This window comes from Pyrgilauda ruficollis, unplaced genomic scaffold (assembly GCF_017590135.1).
Source record: "Pyrgilauda ruficollis isolate IOZ18807 unplaced genomic scaffold, ASM1759013v1 scaffold20, whole genome shotgun sequence".
Classification (NCBI taxonomy): Eukaryota; Metazoa; Chordata; class Aves; order Passeriformes; family Passeridae; genus Pyrgilauda; species Pyrgilauda ruficollis.
Window position 1 is genome coordinate 1,016,012 of NW_024519207.1, and position 19,188 is coordinate 1,035,199.

The 19,188-nt window shown below is 36.9% G+C and overlaps 1 protein-coding gene across 2 annotated transcripts in view; it reads left to right on the forward strand.

Annotated features, from left to right (window-relative positions):
* Positions 1 to 19,188, forward strand: part of FREM2 (FRAS1 related extracellular matrix 2) — a 120,651-nt gene that overhangs the window by 63,731 nt on the left and 37,732 nt on the right. For both annotated transcript variants that reach the window (XM_041466993.1, XM_041466992.1), the window contains exons 3-6: positions 123 to 269; positions 2,470 to 2,700; positions 5,395 to 5,520; positions 6,407 to 6,658. In XM_041466993.1, coding sequence (XP_041322927.1) covers positions 123 to 269; positions 2,470 to 2,700; positions 5,395 to 5,520; positions 6,407 to 6,658 — 756 coding nt within the window. The remainder of the gene's footprint in view (positions 1 to 122; positions 270 to 2,469; positions 2,701 to 5,394; positions 5,521 to 6,406; positions 6,659 to 19,188) is intronic.

Here is a 19,188-nt window from a genome sequence, read left to right on the forward strand (position 1 = left end):
TGTGATGTCCAGATTGATACATATCTTACCCAGGATACAAGGTTGCATTAACCTCAAAAGACAAAGTAATCTTTAACAAAAATGAAATGTTTTAATTGTATCTTTTTAATTTTGTTTTGCAGGAGGCAATAAGCTGAAGAATCAACATTTTCGCTTAAACTGGGCATGGATCTCCTTAGAAAAGGAGTATTACTTAGTAAATGAGGACACCAAGTATCTTGATGTTGTTCTTAAACGGAGAGGATACCTGGGAGAAACCTCTTTCATAAGTAAGTTCAATTCTAACCTTATCAGTTGCTTCTATAAATCACTGCCCAGGCAGTTGATTTAATGTATCAATGCAACTATATCCTATTGCTGCTGTTTCCCGACAAGCAAACTACATTCAAAGGAATATGTTTATTTGTGTATCTTTTATATGCTATGCATATTATTTCTATAGTTAAATAATGAAATTTTTCCTTTTGTGTGTGTGTTTTTTTTTTGTCTTCTGCAATTAATTTCTGAATAAACAACCCAAGACATGGTCCTTCTTTCTTTGATTTGGTTGATACCACTGTTTATTTGTGTCACAGAATACAGTTCCTATCCAGATCTTCTTTTCCCTATAATGAAAAAATACAGTTGTAGCAATTGAAAAGGCAACAATGAACATATATCATTTTCCAGGAAGGCTCTTGTGAGCTGGTCTGACCAGCAGACACCAGCATTAGGCTCATTTTCTTCACTCAGTGTTGGCAGTCAACTGAGGCTGATACAGGAGGTGTTGAAAACTGTTTGCAGTGTCTGGGGAGTGGAAAGGTGAAAAAAAAAGGTTGTGTTATCACATTCTGCAACCTCACATCTGTTTCTGGCTTCTGGATCTGTTTCGTCCTCTGATGCATTTGCAGCAGGGAGCATTATCCTTGTACAATTTCACGCTGAAACCTATGATGAGCTTACACTGCTCAGAGAAAACACTCAATTTAAAGCTGTTTTTACAGAGATATGTAAGTATTTACCTGGCAAGTTTCTGTTTAGGGCTTTTTCTGATTAAAACCCGAAGTTTCAGGTAGCAAGATGTAGTAGGGATACCTATTTTGGCATGAGATTTAGGGGATATAGACCTTAACCAACAGGATCTTACTTAAAAGACTCTGTTTTTAAGAGTGAACAAACTTTGATAATATATTTCTTTTAAAAAAAGAAAAGGAATGGAAGAGATAAATATATATAGTTAAGGATGTGTGGTTTAAATTAATTACTGGTACTGAATAACAGATACTGATGTGACTTCTGATCCTTCAGGTAGAGTGTTTACAAAATTTTCTACCTATGGATTCAAGGTCAGTTTCAGTATTCAGCTGACTGAAAAATCAGCAAAACCAGTCTGAGTAACTTGCCTCCAACTACCTTAATACAGCAAATGGAATTACAGAATTGGAAAGAGCATAAAACATACTGGTCAAGATGCTTACTCTGGCCTTTCTGGTCCATATGCAGTGCCAAAGTAGCTGAAGCTTATAGGTTATATAGGTTTATAGGTTATATAAAATTGGCTATGACTTAGGATGAGGCACAAGGTTGAAGAAAGAAAGGCAAGGTTTGTAGGGAAAGGTCATGTGTTCCAATGCATGAAATAATGCAGCTGGAAGAAACAATCAGAGAAGGGAGAAGTTTTAAGGCTTTTTTTTTCTGAAAACCTAGAAAAAGCCTTTAAGATTTCAATTGTACTGTGGGATTTAAACAAGGCCAAATGCATGAATTGGAGACAGTTCTGAAATACTGTCTAATTTCCACAAGGGTCTTTCAGACTGCCTTAAAGTGGGAGTGAAATGCCTGTGAAAACCTGTTTCATAGCAGTCTGAATCTGAGGCTGGAAGACCTGTGCCATCTCTTTGGATTGAATTGTTTGAATTTTTTCCCATGGACTTTCAGCTTCAACTTCACTTTAACGTAATGATTGTCATTCTGCAAACACTGAAATAAGAGGATAATAATTTTTAAAAATTCTTTTTGCAATGGCAATGTGGGCAACGGTTCAGGTTTTGCATCTTCTTTTATTTTTTATTTAGTATATTTTCCTTTGTGTCTTTGTGTTTTCCTTAGCTTTCCCTTTAAAGTCTGAACTTTCCAGGAGTGTTTTTATTTTTTCTAAGAAAAATAAATATTTTCTAGGGTTTCAGTCAGGATGCTATTTGGATGTTCTGGAAAAGAAGAGAATCCAGAGGGCTAAAAGGAGAGAGAAAAGTCTGTTGTCCTTTTTGGGCATCCATAATTGAATTATGGGGAAATGGAAACTTCAGAGATGTGGGGTTTTTCCACCTCTTTTTGTGACACCCATTATAAAATTGATCAAGAGTAATGGACTTAGTTTGAATGTTCTCAGGTTGTGAAAAGTATATTTTTCTACATGTCTTTTAAATGTGGCACAATGGGAGAAAAATTGCCAGTGATGTTTATAATGACCTGAATTTCTGATTTTAACAGGTATTAGCACCAAAGATGGTACTGCCAAGAAAGATAAAGACTTCAGAGGAAAAGCCCAGAAGCAAGTGCAGTTTAATCCTGGTCAAACCTTAGCTACATGGCGAGTACGGATTTTGAGTGATGGAGAACATGAGCATTCTGAGTCCTTTCAAATTGTTCTTTCTGAGCCTGTCATGGCAATTCTGGAATTTCCTGCTGTATCCACAGTGGAAATTATTGACCCAGGAGATGGTGAGAACCTTTCCAGAACTGTACTGCTAAAATGTGCATATAGCAAAAGATAAACTGGAGGGTAAATGCTGTGAGTAACAGTGGGTACTAAATGTTTACTGTCCTCAAAATAGTTCTGAAGACAGGCTTGGGCATCAGGTAGCCATTTGTCCTCTATCACTTTAAGTGCTTGATGAAGGGATTACCCAGGTAGCATGTTTTTTACGAAATACCTGCATTTTTTTATATGTTGTTTCTAGGAGCTTTGTTTTCATTTTAGGTGTAACAGGTTTTCCATTAAATGTGATTGCAGACTGAATGTGTCTGAAGAGCTGGTTGGAGGCTGACTTTTTGAGATTTACTCTGAGATTTACTTGAGATTTACTCTGCCATGGTAATTCATGTTGGAGAGGATGGTACAAGAAATTCTAGGCTGGTTGATCACAAGAAGTTTGGTCTTGGAGTTTTATCAGTTAGGCCTTGATACCAACCTGAGAAGCTCAGTAATTGTAAAGTTCATTAGACAAAGTGTAGCACATGCTGTGTCAAGAACAAATAAAATTATGTTTAAATATAAATCAAGAAATATGCTGAATTTTAAAAATTCTAAAAAATAAGAATTTTTAATTCTCCTTTCTTCATGCTCTGGTTGCTTTGCATCTTTTCCGCTGCGTCCCGACACTTGAACCCTTGGGCTGTAGTCACACAGAACTGTCCTTAAGAAATCTTGTAAGTGCTGGACAACCATACAACTTGAATGGTCTTCCTTAATTATATTTGAAGAGTGTTGGGCATGGTAATTATCAGAAGTGTCTTAGTTCTTAGTTACAAATGCAAGTTAAACCAGAGCTTATCTCACATCCATTTTTAATAACTGAGAAAAATAGTGCTTAACTTGGAAAGCAGCATGTATGAGACAAAGAAATAACTTGAAAATGTGTTAAATCTCTTTATCTTTTCTATGATCAGTAAGATAGCACAGTTAAAGGTAATTGGCTGAGTCTTCTTTATGCCACCAACAGTATTTTGTATTTCTTACATTAAGATAAATTTTTTACAGTCCCAGAGAATTTGTATTGATTATACGTAAAGAGAAGTTGCAGAGGGCAAAATGAAATGCAAAGCTGCAAATCAAGGAATATCTAGAGGAAAACTACAGAGAGAACTTTGAGGGAAGGACTGTGTTTCCTAACATTTTGAAGCTCAGGGTTTACCAAGCTCACTGAATAAGAACCATCAAAAGTTTTAGTCTGCTTCCAGTGAAAAAATCATTGATTTAAATTGTGTAGCTTTAGGATCAAGACTGTGAGTTTGTTCAGAAAGCTGTTCCAGCCTCTTGAGGTATGGGACATTTGTTAATGTTTTATTAGAAATATAGATTGCATAGGGATATGGGCTTTTTGTACTAGCTGTGGTGGTGTAGCTCATTCTCCTCCAAACTTTTATATTGTTCATGATGTCTGTTAAACTTTTATAGTGCCATTTTACTCCTAGTTCAATAATTATGAGAGAGAGAGAGAGGAAACCAAATAAATCAGATTCCTGCATGTTTTAGAAGGTTAGAGTTTTTTATTTTGCCAACTAAATTCTAAAAGGAGAAATAGAAGGGATTAAATGGGTTGGTTTTTTTTAGTGCTGCCTTTTGCTTTACTTTAAAACAAAAAAGTAAGGATTTGATATTTTTCATCATGCTGAATTTTTGTCTTGCCAGAATAGTGAGTAGTCTTGGACTTATCAAACCTGAATTACAGCATTTTTAAGGCAGGCTTTTGACCTCAAGTCATGCTAGTAGTAGTTGGAGAAATAAAACCTGGAACATGTTTTCAAAGAAGTCACCTGATGATTTTCAGAACACAGTTTGCCAAAGTACTCTGAAATTATTAAAAATTTGCTTTGTGCAGTCAGCTGATATCACTTATTTTGATATTATACAGAATTATATTCTGTTTGGGTTGTAGTCACACTAATGAAACTGTAAAGGTGCTTTGTAACTATATGTGTATGCACCTTTTGTTCTTGAGTTTTTGAGAGAATGAGAGCAAAATTGATCCTGAATCCCAGTAACAGCATAAACCCATCAATCTGATTATATGAGCATAAAATAATGAAGGAGTTCAGAATGCATCTTAGTGGATTTTTCCCCTGAAAAAAGATCTGGTATCCTTTTTTATGACACTGGCTGTATTAGCTGGGTGTCCTAGTAAAAAAGTAGTGTAGACATGTAACCAACTAAAATCAAATGTCCAAGTCAGAGTAAGATGTCAGGTGCTCAGCCTTGCTTCTCAATGCCAAATGATTTTCCTGGTTATCTTGGTGCAGTAAATGAAATAATGGCCTTGAGGAACCACAGACTCTGTGTGAGCTATGCTATTGATACTTCTGCAGTTAACAGTTAATAATTAAATACCTTGGAAATAATAAAAAGACAGACTTTGAGGACAAATTCTCCAAACACTGTCTTGCACCATTTACCCTAGATAAACAAATCAGTCACATTACAGACCACTTAATAAGGGCTTGTGAATTCAGACCTAATGATCTGATTTGGTTTTCCATTTCTGAAACACTATGGAACTCTACTTCTCTCACCCTTCAAGTTTTTCTGACAATTTAGTGGCATTGCCAATAAATGCAAGTTATTTGCTGCAGTTTAGAATATTCAAAAATGCTCTTAGCTAATGTACACGTGACTTTATGAGGTTCTTGTCTTTGCAGAATCAACAGTCTTTATTCCTCAGTCCACCTATACTATTGAAGAAGATATTGGTGAGTTTTTTATTCCAGTCAGAAGAAGTGGAGATGTGAGTCAGGAACTGATGGTCATCTGCTACACACAACAAGGTAGTAGAATCTACTATAGAATGAAAAAATGGCAAGAGTGGAAAAGAGAAATTTTAAAATATTTATTCCATCTATTTTATAATAAAATTGTTTATAACTCTATTAATTACTTTTTCTAAATATCTAAATATCTAAATATCTTCAGTCTCAACTGGAAATGCATTCGTCACTGCAATCTGTCTAAGAGTATTACTGAATGCAGTTTAAAAAGCATCATGGAGAGGTGAAGAGGACCTGTGTTCTTTATATTTCTGCAAGATTTTTATATGCAGCCCCTTATACCTGAAAGTGATGAGAACTGAAAGCACTGCAGTGATGGCCCTGGCTATCCTTCATTTGTTTGCATCTTGGAAAAAATTATACAAAATAATATTGCTTAATTGTCATACTTGTTGTTCCTCTGACTTTCAGTCTCTTACTAATAATACATGTGCAGGGCATGGGATTTCTACACCTTTGGTTTTATTAATATTTTTTATCTGGGGAGCTGAAGCAATATTTTGTGTAAAGTGATCTGGGGTCCAAATAACTTGTTTTCATGACATTCTGTCTGTTCAAATCCACTTGTCTCTTCAATATGGGTACAATATACTAAGATAGTTAACTGATTATCTTCACAGGGGCTATTTTGTCAGTCTGTCCCTTGTGATAGGCAATATTCCTTCTGACTGGAAAGGTGCAAATGATTTGAAGAGCCACGCTTTTCCATTGTGCCGTATGCAGAAGTAGAAGAGACCTCAGAAGTGGGTCTGTAGACCTCTGACCTTGTCCACAGCCCATATTACCACCAAAGAAATTCAAAGACAATGAAAAGAAAATTCCACCTCTGTGAGGAGATCATTGTAACTATGGTATGTGTAGTGACTTTTTTCCTTTTGTGCCACAGGAACAGCATCTGGCACTGCCCCAACCTCTGTACTTTCCTACTCTGACTACATATCCAGGCCAGAGGATCACAACAGCGTTCTACGTTTTGACAAAGACGAACGAGAAAAAACGTGTCGGATCGTCATCATAGATGATTCCTTGTATGAAGAGGCTGAGACCTTTGATGTTTTGCTGAGCATGCCCATGGGTGGAAGAATTGGTGCAGAATTCCCAAGCACTCGCATTACCATTGTACCTGACAAGGATGATGGTAAGATACCTTATAATTGAAGTGATACCCCCAGTGTGGGACAGAAACTACAAAGAACCTCACATTCAAATCAGTATGTGGGTTTTGTTTTTCTTCCCGCTGGTTAAAACACATGCTGCTTCCATCTTGAGATTAGAAAATATTGTTGGAAAGCTATGCGGGTTTTTGAAAGTGTTTAGTGTTGCTATTTTATTGTTTGAGAAAATCAAGCAAGGAGCTCTTCAGAGCAAGGAGCTGCACCTTTCTATTCTCTCACGTTAACAGACATAATCCAAGATGTCACATTGCATGGGCAGCCTTGTTTCTGTGATTCTGAGGCTGTGTCTGCAAAGCCTTTGGGCCCATTCAATCATGCTGAAAGGGCCCTGTTGGAGGCCCTGATGGGACAGAAGCCATCTAGCAGCTCCCAAGAGGAAAGCTGTATTTCTTCTGAATTGATGCTGCATTTGAACTTCTGTGTAAAAGTGTCCATTAGTGCTCTCTTTGTCTTTTTAATGAAGCAAATATTCAGATAAGAGTAATGTTGCTTTAGAAATTGTCTCAGTAAGGAAACGCTGACAGAATCATGTCATTTGTTCAACTGGTTAATAGATTTAAGATATTGCTTTGAAAGGGACACCTCTGGTGGTGATTAGAAAAATGGGTGTGACTAAGACAGTATAGAATCAGTACACTGTATCAGCAACCGCTTTCAAAAATACGTGTATTAATTCTGCCTCAAGCCTCTCCTTTAATGCTTCAGCATTGGTGTGACAGCTCTTTTTCTAGGAGAAATAGCATGAAATCTTCCTGGTACAATTGCCCCATTTATGTGTGGAGTTTGGAGACTGACATCTCAACTGTAAATTCTGAGATAAGACTACTGATAAGCTGTTTGAGTCCTCTCTGTGAGGCCATAAACCATCTATTGTGACACCATCATATTTCCTAAAGACTAAAGGGAGCAATTACATAGCACAGTACTCTTTGAAAGTCTGATGCCAAAGCAGACCATTATTATCAGCAAAGTGATTTCTCTCTAGGTAAGGATACAAAAGGCAGCTCTTCAAAGCAGGAAGTCTGCACCAGCTAATTGCCTCATAAATACTCAGCCTGCCTGAAATTTCTCACCTGTAATCCTGTGACAGAGGTGACTTTGTTTTCTCTGTGGAGCACTTGTGGAATCATATAGCGTTAATGACTACAACAGGTTGAAAAAACAGGTCTTGTAAAGTAGGAGATCATATAGCAAATGCAAGCCAAAACAGAAATCTTTTTCTGAGTCTGCTATTATAGCAAACACTAATTTATTCATTTAGGAGCTTCTACAACAGTATGGATAATTTTGATGAATTCAAAAACTTCAAAGTTGTATATAGCAGAGTATAGAATATTTAGAGAGTAACTATTAAAAATATGTATTCATGCAGACGCTGATTACCCAAAAATTGAAGGTGTTCTGGCTGCTTAAATATATACATGGAGAGTTTGGGATGGAAAGAATGATTCTCCAAGACATTAATTAATATCAGACATGAGCTGAAATTAGAGCATCTAACTCTTCAGTGGGAATCTCAGTGACTCCCAGTCACAACAGGGTATAAAACTTAATATTTTATGAAACTCACACAAAATATTAGGTAAGTTAATGAGAAATCTCCTTTAACACTGTCATTAGAAAGCAGGAGAAGTAACTTAGTTTGTGTGCCACTGTTCAGTTTTAAGTTTCTGCATTTATGAGCACAAGCTGCCTCAGAGCTACAAACTTTTCTGCACAAATTAATTAGCAAAGAATAACTTTATGGGATTTCTTTAAAAAGCTGGAAGTGTTTGGGAAATGAAAATAGAATATTTTCATTATGTAGCAACTGAAATATCTATGTTTGTTGGCAGGAGTAAAGAATATTTGGGATATTGAAAGATAAGGGGTTTTTGAAGGATAAGTTTGGAACACTTTATTGCAAACATTCACTTTGCTTTTTACACCTAAAATGTTATGTATGTGGTATTTGAAATTATGTGGCAGAACTTTTTACAGTGAAAGGACTCCCACAAAGAATCCCAGGGCATGCAAAAACAGTTCAGTTACCAGTAAAATTTTTACGACATTCTTTTTAGTTTGCATAAAAATATAAAGCATGCAAAGTTTGTATTTGTTTCAACTAACATCTGTTGTTCTGCCATACCTATAAAAAGCAGAGAGCAGACTACAGAGTAGATAAATTATAGATTACACTTTGCATATATTTTTTAATGTATTCAAACATACATATAAATATATGTTTACCTGCACATATTTTTGTAAGGCTTTAGCACCCTGGCAGTCATGATTGAAATTCTGTATAAATAAACAGAGGATTTTTAACAGCACTGGTTATTATTGTTTGCAGTGCACAAAATTAATTTTACTAAGTTAAACCAGCGTGGTATGTGAAAAAAAAATTTCTTTAGCTTTTAACAGTAAGATTTAATTCAGAAGATGTCTAAGACAGAGGTTGGTAGAAGCTTCAGCGCATTTGTAATAGCCTATCAGCTGTAGTAATGCTGTAATGCTAAATTCTGTGGTCCACTTTAGTCCCAACTTCACACCTACTGATACATATTTCTCATTGTTTGTTTAAATTAATCTTCTACTCAACAGAGTTTCTTTGGACAAATGTCACATTGTGTCATTAAGTGATGTCTCCAAGAACTGTGACTGGATTAACATTATGTGTTGACTTCTTCAGGCCAAACAACAGAAATAGCAAAGGTCAAAGTTTAATAATACTGCATGAGATCTTTCCTATGGAACTCAAGTCAGCACTAGCAGCATTGTCTTATCTCCTCTGGCATTCAATGTGAGTTAATTAGGAAACACTCACCTTCAGCACCTACCATCCAAGTCTTTTATTTTTAGAGAATGCCCTTCGGGTCTAACTAAAATGCTGTAGTTGCTATGTAATCCTGACAATAAAAAAAGTAAAAAGCATGCTCTGGTGAACTAAATTCTGGGCAACTGAAAAGCTTAATTGGGGATTATACAGTTGTGATGTTCTGCCAAAGCCAAATCTGAGGGAAAAATATTGTAGTACGTAGAACATGCACTGGTATATTTATATATTGTGAATGGTGAATTTTCAGATTGGTGCTGCTATTGGGACATCTGCTAATTTGGAAGGGACTTTTCCTGGTAGGTACTAAAGTTAGATAGAAAAAAAGAAAATTATTAAGTTAATGAAGTAAGTAGCAGAAAAAAGTTCACATGGAAATCCTGGATTCAAAGTTATACATGCCACTACAGTTAAGGCACTAAAAAGTAAAAACATGGTTTGTTTGAGTCAGATGTGATAGTTATTCACTGTGAACCATGGAAGAAAAGCATGCATAGGGAAAAAACCTGTGTGAATCATCCACTTCTGGAGGGTTTCTAATCTCACTTGGTATTAGCCTCTATAACTTTAGTCATCTCATTCAAATAGGCTATTACAGGATTCTTCTATAGTTATTGAAAAGAGAGATGTACTCCCAGGAAACATTCCATGCTAGGACAATTATCTAAATTGTTGAGCCCAGTCACCAGGGATACCCGGTGCATCTGAATACATTGATTTATGAAACCCTACTTCAGAAATTTAATTTGTGAATACAAAGTTTTAAGCACTACTGGGCATGAAGGACATACCTATAGTGCATGGAGAGCCCAGAGTTCAGCATAAAGCTCATTTAAAGAAAGCACTTTACATAACACATAAATATGCATCTTAGAAAAGGAAGATGAGGTTAATGTGCACTTTTCATTCTCTGTAGACAGAGGAATCCTGGAATTCAGTATAAGACTCATGAAAACACTCAGACCCTGCTCTTCCATGGAAATGTCTTAATCCTCAGGCACTTAGCAACTAAGCTAGATCAGCCTGGAAGTGCTCTCTGTTTTACCAGCTGAAGTGGTGACTCTGAAATCATTTCGGAGAGAGAGAGAGAGAGAAAATGAGATCTAAGGTGTTAGTATTCATATGGGAATGAAGAGCCTGTAATTTGGTTCCAGCACTAACAATGTTACTGTGTTGTATGCCACAAGTCTGATACAAAATGCTTTAACAAGGTTTGAGTCAAAGCTCTGCTTTTTCATAGTCCCAATATTTTGACTGCTGTGCTAATTTAGACTCTCTTTTACGTACTTGGTTTTTTATTGTGGGCAAATTTAAAACTCAGTTTGTAATCACATTTGGAAACCAGAAGAGAAGAGGTGTGGTGAATGCAGAGCTGGAAGATTGCACCTAAGGGGAAAATACTTTCAGTAATTTTGTGTACTACACATTTTTTTAAGTGCCTGTCCCCCCATGTGATTTTTTATTCCATGCTGCTGTGTTTAGTGTTGCCGTGAGAGCACGCAGCCTTACAGCCAGGCTGACAGTCTTCCTGCCATAGTGGAATTGTTGAAGACTCATGCTGTTCACAGCAGGAAGTACATTAAATACATTTCTTCCACTTCATTCACATTAGATAGGCAAGAAGCTGCTCAACCTTCTTTTTGACATTTCTACACCAAGGCTGGGAAAGCAAAGGACTCAGGTTTATGTCAGAGATTTGCTGACCACTATCTTTACACCTGCTCAACAGAATCACTCATACCATCCACATGACAGAGGATGGCACTGTCTGGGAATATTTTACAGATGAGTAAACTGGATGATGGTATCCTAATGTAGAAAGGGAATGTTAGACATCAAACTGAACAGATTAATTATTTAGTCTTCTGGAGATTTCATTGAAACATTTGCTGTCACTTTTCTTACACTTAATTAAATTTTGCAAATCCTTAGACCACATTCTGGAAATTGGTACCCACTAACACTTTTCCAGCTTCCTTGGAGTAGTAAAGTACATACCTATTAATATTTACTATCAATGGCCTGAAAAGTCAGCACTGCAATGCTACACTATAAATATATGCTTTGCATTGGCTTCTAGCAAGCAGGCACTATGAACTAACTCTCAGAGTGTGTACTGAGCCAAATTTACAGTTTATGATAAATAAGTGTTTTGTTAGTAACATTGTTTATTGGAGGAATGTCCCTATCTCACAAGGCAAGTTGGAATCTCCTTATTTCCATTGGTCTCCAAGGCAGGCAGTCAAATGTGCCTTTTTCTGTTTGCCAGTAGATCTGTCAGATCTCAAACTGAACAGGTGGTTGATTAATCTTGGTAGTTAACATCTGCTAGTGAATTTGTCCAATTTTAATTACAATCTGAACAATACAGGCAGAGCATGCCCACTGCTATGTTACAGACTGGAGTCATGATTTGGCCAACTATCCATCACCACTCTCTGGAGATGCCTAAAATAGTGAACTAGTTCTTTTTTCCTTCCTCTGATTGCTTTCTCCCTTTTATGTTTTTATCCTGCTTGTGAGTCTGATGCCTCTGAGACTTCTGAGCAGCTTTTAACTTCTTTTGTTCTCCCGTTAAGTAAAATCTCTATATGACCCCTCCCCTTTCCCTAGCCTATGGCAGGTGGCCAGGTTGGCAACTTATCTAAGGGAAAAAGTGGATGACAGCCAGTTTATGACAAGTTATACTCCCAGTTTTCTTTACTAATAGCTTCTTATTATCACCAGTTCAACAGAGGGAAAAATGTTCAATCCATGATGGTAGCTTTAAAGATTTTGGAAACTGCCTGTTTGCTGCCTATCACAGAAATAAATTGTCATACCTTGCAGTAGGACATTCTATAGAGTAACCAGGCACATTTATTATTTGCTTTCTTAGCATTATTTGTTGCTTACAGTTTATTATGTATGTGTGTCCCATTTTATAGGGGGGTGTGTGTATATATGTGTGTGTGAACTGCAGATATTGGATTAATCTTACTTTTATTCATCTGATTAATTGCTAGAAATATAGTCCAACCTTGTGATCTGGGCTCCTTTGATAGGTGAGGAGGACAGAACATGATCCCCAGGCAGTACTTTGTCACATCTGTTTCAGATGGCTCTTTTTCAGTAGGGGATGCAGCTGGTGAGCACAAAGCTCTTCAGCCTTCACTGCTGTTGTTTTTTATGGGTTGCTTACACATCCCGTTTTACACTTCTATGTGAATTGCAGTAATATTTTGAGGAAAGTGTTGAAATGCAGAAAACTTTTATTTTGTACTCAAAGCACACAAAATAGTCGATAAGCAGAAGGCACAAGATTACATGAACTGTAGAAAAAATTATGCCTTCTGTTAAATTTAGAATTAGTTTAATGAAGTGGTGTTCTTATGTGAACTGGTATTGCATCCCAGAGCCTAATGCATTATTGGTTTATGAGAGTTCACTCAAGAGTACATTGAGCTGCTTTCTCTCTTGTGTCTTGCTCTAGCGTACTATATTTTTGATGGCATTGGTCTTTGTACTGTAGATCTTGCATTTATTATACACTGTTTAGAAATGAATGAATGCCTAGCAAACCATTCTAAATTATTCATCTGTTCATTGTTGGATATGATTGTAGGAAGTGAATTTAGTGACTGAGTGCTTTGCACGTTTAAGATTTGGATAATCAAGTTGAGTAGGATATCTTGTTGCATTCAGTTTTCCTAAGGCTTCTTCAATCATCTTCCTTACTTTGAATCTCCTCATACTGAGACTTTGCTCATAAAGACCCAAAAGATACTGAGCACTGTAACCACGGTAGCCCATTGGGCTTTAATGCCATTAATTCTCCTTTCGAACGTGTAAATCCTCAAAAGATTAACTCAGTTACTATCTCGCTTCACTGTCAGGACACTGTTTTCTCTCTCACACAAATGGGATCAAAAGTCCAAGACACAGAATGCAGCAAGTTTTAACATACAGCAAAGCATATTTTCTTTCATTAGAGCTCTGCTTTTGTGGTCTGATAAGTCTGGCTGTTGCTCTCTTTTCGCTTCTGCTCTGTCTTCACTGCAAAGTCCCATCCTCAACAGTAGCTCTGGTTAAGGGATATCTTGCATGATTTTCTTCTACAGCCTCTGTGAGCTAAATATGTTCTGATTGTATGTGGGCAGAAAAGCCTATAAGAAATTGTTTCCACTGGCTAAGCAAACAATGTGACCAGCATTGTGACTGAATAGTAAAAGTGCAAAAATCTAAAGTCGAATCAGCCAGAAACAGCTGCATTCTATACCTTTACCTGGCTGCATACTATATCTTTACCTGGCTGCTACTGTATCTTTACCTGATTCCTAAAATGCTGCTGAACTTCTCATACCATTTCTGTTTGTAGCCCTCATTTTTTTACATGATGTTTGAATCACTGACTGTAAGCACCTTCAAGCTTTACCTCTTTGTGAAAAACCTTGTGTGTGGTATATTTAAGTGCTACTGCCAAGACTTTCCATTTATCTGTCTGCCTCTGTTTCATCAGTTTGTTGAGAATGTTACCAATTCCATTTCCTAGGCTTGTTATATAAAAGTAATCTAATTAATTTTAAAAATAGAGCATGTAGAAGATTCTGAGCTGGTTTCATGCTCTGTGGGAGGTATACCAGTAGAAAAAAGGTATGTGAAATTATTGCTGCAGGCAATATAATCATGGTTGGGTGTGTCCCCAGATTCCAGTGTCTGTTTCTTCATCTGTTAGTCTTTATATTTTTATTTCCATTGGTGAATGAGGCAATTATCTGCATTATGGAATGGTTTAGGCAAGTGGTTGGAGCTTGATGTACTTACAGCAGGAAAAATCTTCTGACCCTGTTGTCAGACTGAAAATAGGAAAAACTCCTCCAACATGTGTAGTAGTTCCAGTGATATCAACGTCTGTAGGTTATACTCTGACAGGTGTGGAAGAATCATAACAATACTACCCTACTAATAAATATTTTCAGGTATATGTTAGTTCACCGATGTATGAATTTGGTGTTTCAGAAAGATACCAATGTGTCTTAGCAAACCAACAAAGGTAAATTAATTGCTTCAAGGGGAGGTCACTTATTAGAGTGAACTGCACACATTAGCCTTTCTACTAACATGCCATTTGTAGCTGGGAAAAAATTTAAGAGTGCTCATTACTATCTTGTAGATAATAATTAACTAATTTTTGAAAAATTAATTTTTACTTTAAAGGCACACATCTTCAATGAGTTGAGCCACAGCTTGTCCTCATACACTCAAATGTCTTTATTCTCCATTGTTCAGGAGTACTCTGTAGCTCATCAAGCTTTTACTGCACCATTTATGATCAGCAGCCTGACATTAAATAAAATCAGAATTAGCTCTGTTCTCCAGGCTACAAAGAACACTGCAGGCTGTCAAGAAGGAAGGTGCAGGTGACCAGAGATGGGGTGTCACTGTAGCCATCTCACTGCCATCCTCACTCTTGCAGCTACAACTGTAGTCTGCTTCCTTTAGCATGGTGCTTTGCTTGCATTTGAGTTTTGCTTATTGATGTAGCAGAGAGTTTAGATACGGACTCCAAGCCTGCCAGGCAGGTGCTGCTTGTGATGGTACTATGTCTAGAGAAACTGAAGCATGGCTGCACTTTAACATAAAGGGTGAGTTAAAATGTGAATTGTTATGTTAAATTAGTGTGTATCATAAATTAATTAAATGTGAATCATATATAATGTTGTTCATAGCAGTTGCTGCTTCACACCATGTTACTCTACTGAAATTACTAGGTTAAGTTGCAGAAAATGAGAGTAATTAAGGGATGAGCCAGTGTAATCAATGCATGGCACTGCCATTGTGGATTAAAAAAGAAACACCAATTTCCTTACAGAATCGAAATGTGTTTGGTAAAGATTGCATTAATTTGAATCCATCCTATTACCTGTTACAGTGTTTGCAGAATTGTTTTAAAAACCCTTTTTAACTCAGTAGACAGAAATGATCTGTTGAGACAAATGGAAAAGCAAACATTATTTGCTTAAGATAATGTCTGTGGCAATTTGGCTGAAACTAGCAATTTTGACTCTGAGGGGAATTTACTTTTTGATTTCAAAAGTTATGACAACACTACTAAGAAGATTGTAAAGCTGTTAAGATTGCAACATATGAATTTGAAAATAATCTGTTTTGACCATATCAAATAAAAAGCTGTTGGCACTTGCACAATAGTACCTGCTACAGAATTGAGCTTTGACTGTAATCTTGACCCCAGCTTCTACAGCATTCAGTGAAAATAAATGACTTGGCAAATTAAATTCATTGTGCTAAATGCAAGCTCAGTTGCTTGCATAGTTTCAAGTGTGTGTAAATAGCTGCAGAATGGTGCTACCTAATTTCATATTTTAAAGTCCTCTTTGATATTGTTTTAATATAAAGCTTTTGTAATGGATAGTTTCTCTGGTTTTCTTTTGCTGCTATTAAAATGCATATATGAGAGAGATTTCAGAAGGTGACCTTTGCTGCTATGAAACAGTAAATAAACACTCATGCCTTCTTACATTTAATGAAGTCTCATTCTTAACTGGTCTATCTACAATTCACACACATCATGTTTGTAACATTGGAATCTGTTATGTTAGGGACTCATCACATAGTCCTTTAATGCCAGCTTTGATCCTGAAATGCAAGTAGCCATTATGTAGGGATGTACTTTTTGCCTGAGTATGAGCCATATGAGGTCCAGCCAAATCTGGCCATGTTTGTCTGGCTTTGTGTCCAAGTTAATTACCTGTGCCAGCCATCAGGGCTCCTTACTTCGGATTCAGCATGGCCCTGGCATGTCCAGACTGTACCAGAACAGGCTTGTAGGCTTGCAAAGCCTGATTTGCACCTTCTGCATTACCACAGCAGACTACTGCTAGCTCTGGCAACTCATAATGTTCACATCATAGCCTTGTTTGTACTGTTCATGGAAAGAAGGAAGGCAGAATCTTTTAGGAATAAATAGTCTTAACCCTAGAAAAGATGAGCCATAAGTTCATTTGTAAAGACTGCTTCTCCTGGTTCCTGTATCTGAATATGTTGGAGTGCCATGTATGTTTTCATCTATTATCTCTTGCCACCTGAGAGTGTGTGTGTATATATATATATATATATATATATATATATAATATATATATATGTGTGTGTGTGTGTATGTGTGTAGCAGCATGTATCACTGAAGTTCACTTTAGTTTTAAGCCTTACCAAGGTGTCAGCATGAAAGAGTCTGTTCTTTTGTGTTTGTCCTAAATATCCTGCCAAAAGGATTTTTTCATAAACAACCTACTCTTTTGCAATGTCTCCCTAAAGCAGTTTGTAAGGATATAATTTTAAAAGGTAAAGCCTCTTTGGAAATAAATATTTTTGTGCTATCACACTGATTTGACGATGAACCTTCAAAGTTAGACGTGTTCCTAACAACATGAGAAGTGTGTTTGTTTTCCTGCTTGATGACTGACAAGTGCTGTAGTTGAGATATGCCTCTGACTCTCTATAAGTACAAGGATGGGGCAAAGTTTTCATTTCTGTGCCAGGAAACCTGGGACTAAAGCTCCTAACCTTTCTCGTCTGATTATTGTAACTTCATGCCAGCAAAATCTGTGCGTCTGAACAAAAAAAAACCTTAGAAAACTTCCTCTTATTTCTCTAAGAGGAACCATTAAATTTGCAGTAGTCTCTCTTCAGAGTGATTACTAGATTAAAGGTCTGCTGTAAGTGAGCCTGCAGTCATTGAGCAGAGTGTTTTCCAGACATGACCTGAGAAAGACAATGCTTTCCCTGTTAGGAACTTGGCTTTGCTCCTTCCCCTGGGGAGCTACTAACACAGCTTACAGGAAATGAATTTAGAAAACATTTGTAAGGATTTGTTTCCTAGGATGGGTAACCATGCAGAATGTGCCTTTCATTGAACATACATACCTCAACAAGTGTGAAAAACTCACTCTGAAGTATAAGGCAAGCTGGCTGAGGGTGCAGATATTTTTTGTTTGGCTGTGACTACAGGAATAAATAGTATGTGAGGATTTTTCTTCAGCAGCAGTGAAACAAGTGTTATGATAATGCTGTAAGAAAAACAATATTTTGTTTTATGCCTTCCATCTAGTTTTAAGGCATATCATGTAAGTTCCCTATGTAGCCAGTAAGTAGAAAGGAATGCTTCCACACCTCCTCAGATTTTTCAGAGTGCAGTGAGTGAGCCATTCCACCTGTCCCCCTGTATGCTCGTTGTGCTGGGAAACCTGCAATGGCCTATCTTTGTCCTTGCAAACTGAGAGCAAGCAGGCTCCATGTGAGTACCTCTCAGTAAAGTGCTTAAAATGAGGTGCAGCCAAGTCCAGATCAAGTTCCGGAACCATTGGGACGTAAGAACAAGATTAGGCTTGGGAAGTGTGCTGAACCCTAAGCATACCTGTTTAAGAAATCACGTGTATTAGAACTGATAATTTTTTTAACTGCCTTTATCTAACTACTGGCACATTAATAACCATTTGGTCTTAGTAGGTATTCTGTATTTTTATTTTCTAGAGGCTGAAGAAGTCTTTGTCCGTCTTAAGAATTTAGAACATTTTATGTCAAAATGACACATTGCTTTGCAGATCTAATATCCAGTGCTTCAGTACCCCTGCAAGAAGAACTCTCATCAAAGTTAATAGTAGTTGCACAAAAGGTACAGAAGGTGTATCCTGTTCACCCATTAAAAATGTTTCAGATAAGAGCTTTGCAGTTCCCAGTATAAAAACAGCTACTGACAAGCCAGGCTCTATGGGCAAATAAAATAAAATCAATGTGTGTCTGTCTGCGCACACAAACACGCACACCTTTAAATACACATACTCTTGAATTAATAAAAATAAAAAAGTTAAATTGGAACCAACAACACTTTTGTCTTCCAAGGTTAGATTTCTGCCAAGTTTGTCCTTCACCCTGCAAAGGCTGATGACTTTGATAATGCTCAAACAGGTCTATGAATCTGCACTATTTTCAGTAATTTAGTTCCATTAATTTGTTGCATGATTTCAGTTTTAGCAGATAAGTAGGGAGGCAGCTGCAGTTTTTCATTGATGAGGATTATTAAAGGATTCCTTTTTTTTCGCTGCTCATAGAGCACTGAGCAATTGCTGTGATCTTTGCCGACTGAATTCATGTTGGCTGTATGCTGCATGGTATTTCAAACACGTTTGTGATACTGTAGCCTCATGATGCTAATAAATTCTCGCAAAACAGCATAAGAAACTTGTGATGAAGTGCAAGGAGAGCTCGGGTAGGTCTTTCTGTGCTTGTGGGAGGTAGCTGTGATTTCTACTGTGCAGTGGGAAAGCTGAGGCACTGGCTGTGCATGATTAATCCTGCATGTTTGAAACAGGAATGGAAAGGATAGAAAAGAGGAGATGATATACATCCAGGATGAAGCTGTGATATGTTTTTAAGGCTGTTTACTTTGTGAAATTACTGTGGGTAGGAAAACTGGAAAAGGGAGGAAAAATTAAGCTAAACAATGTGTCTGTTAAATGGAATAGCTCTTAATCTCCTTTGCTTTTTGCTCTTCTTTCTTATGAACTGTGGAGCTTTAATATTAAGATAAAGACTGTTCACATTTCACTTTACATGAAATAAGATTGATTTTGTTTTAAATGCTAGATGTGGGAGAACTAAAATTAAGTATTTGAGTCTTTAGTT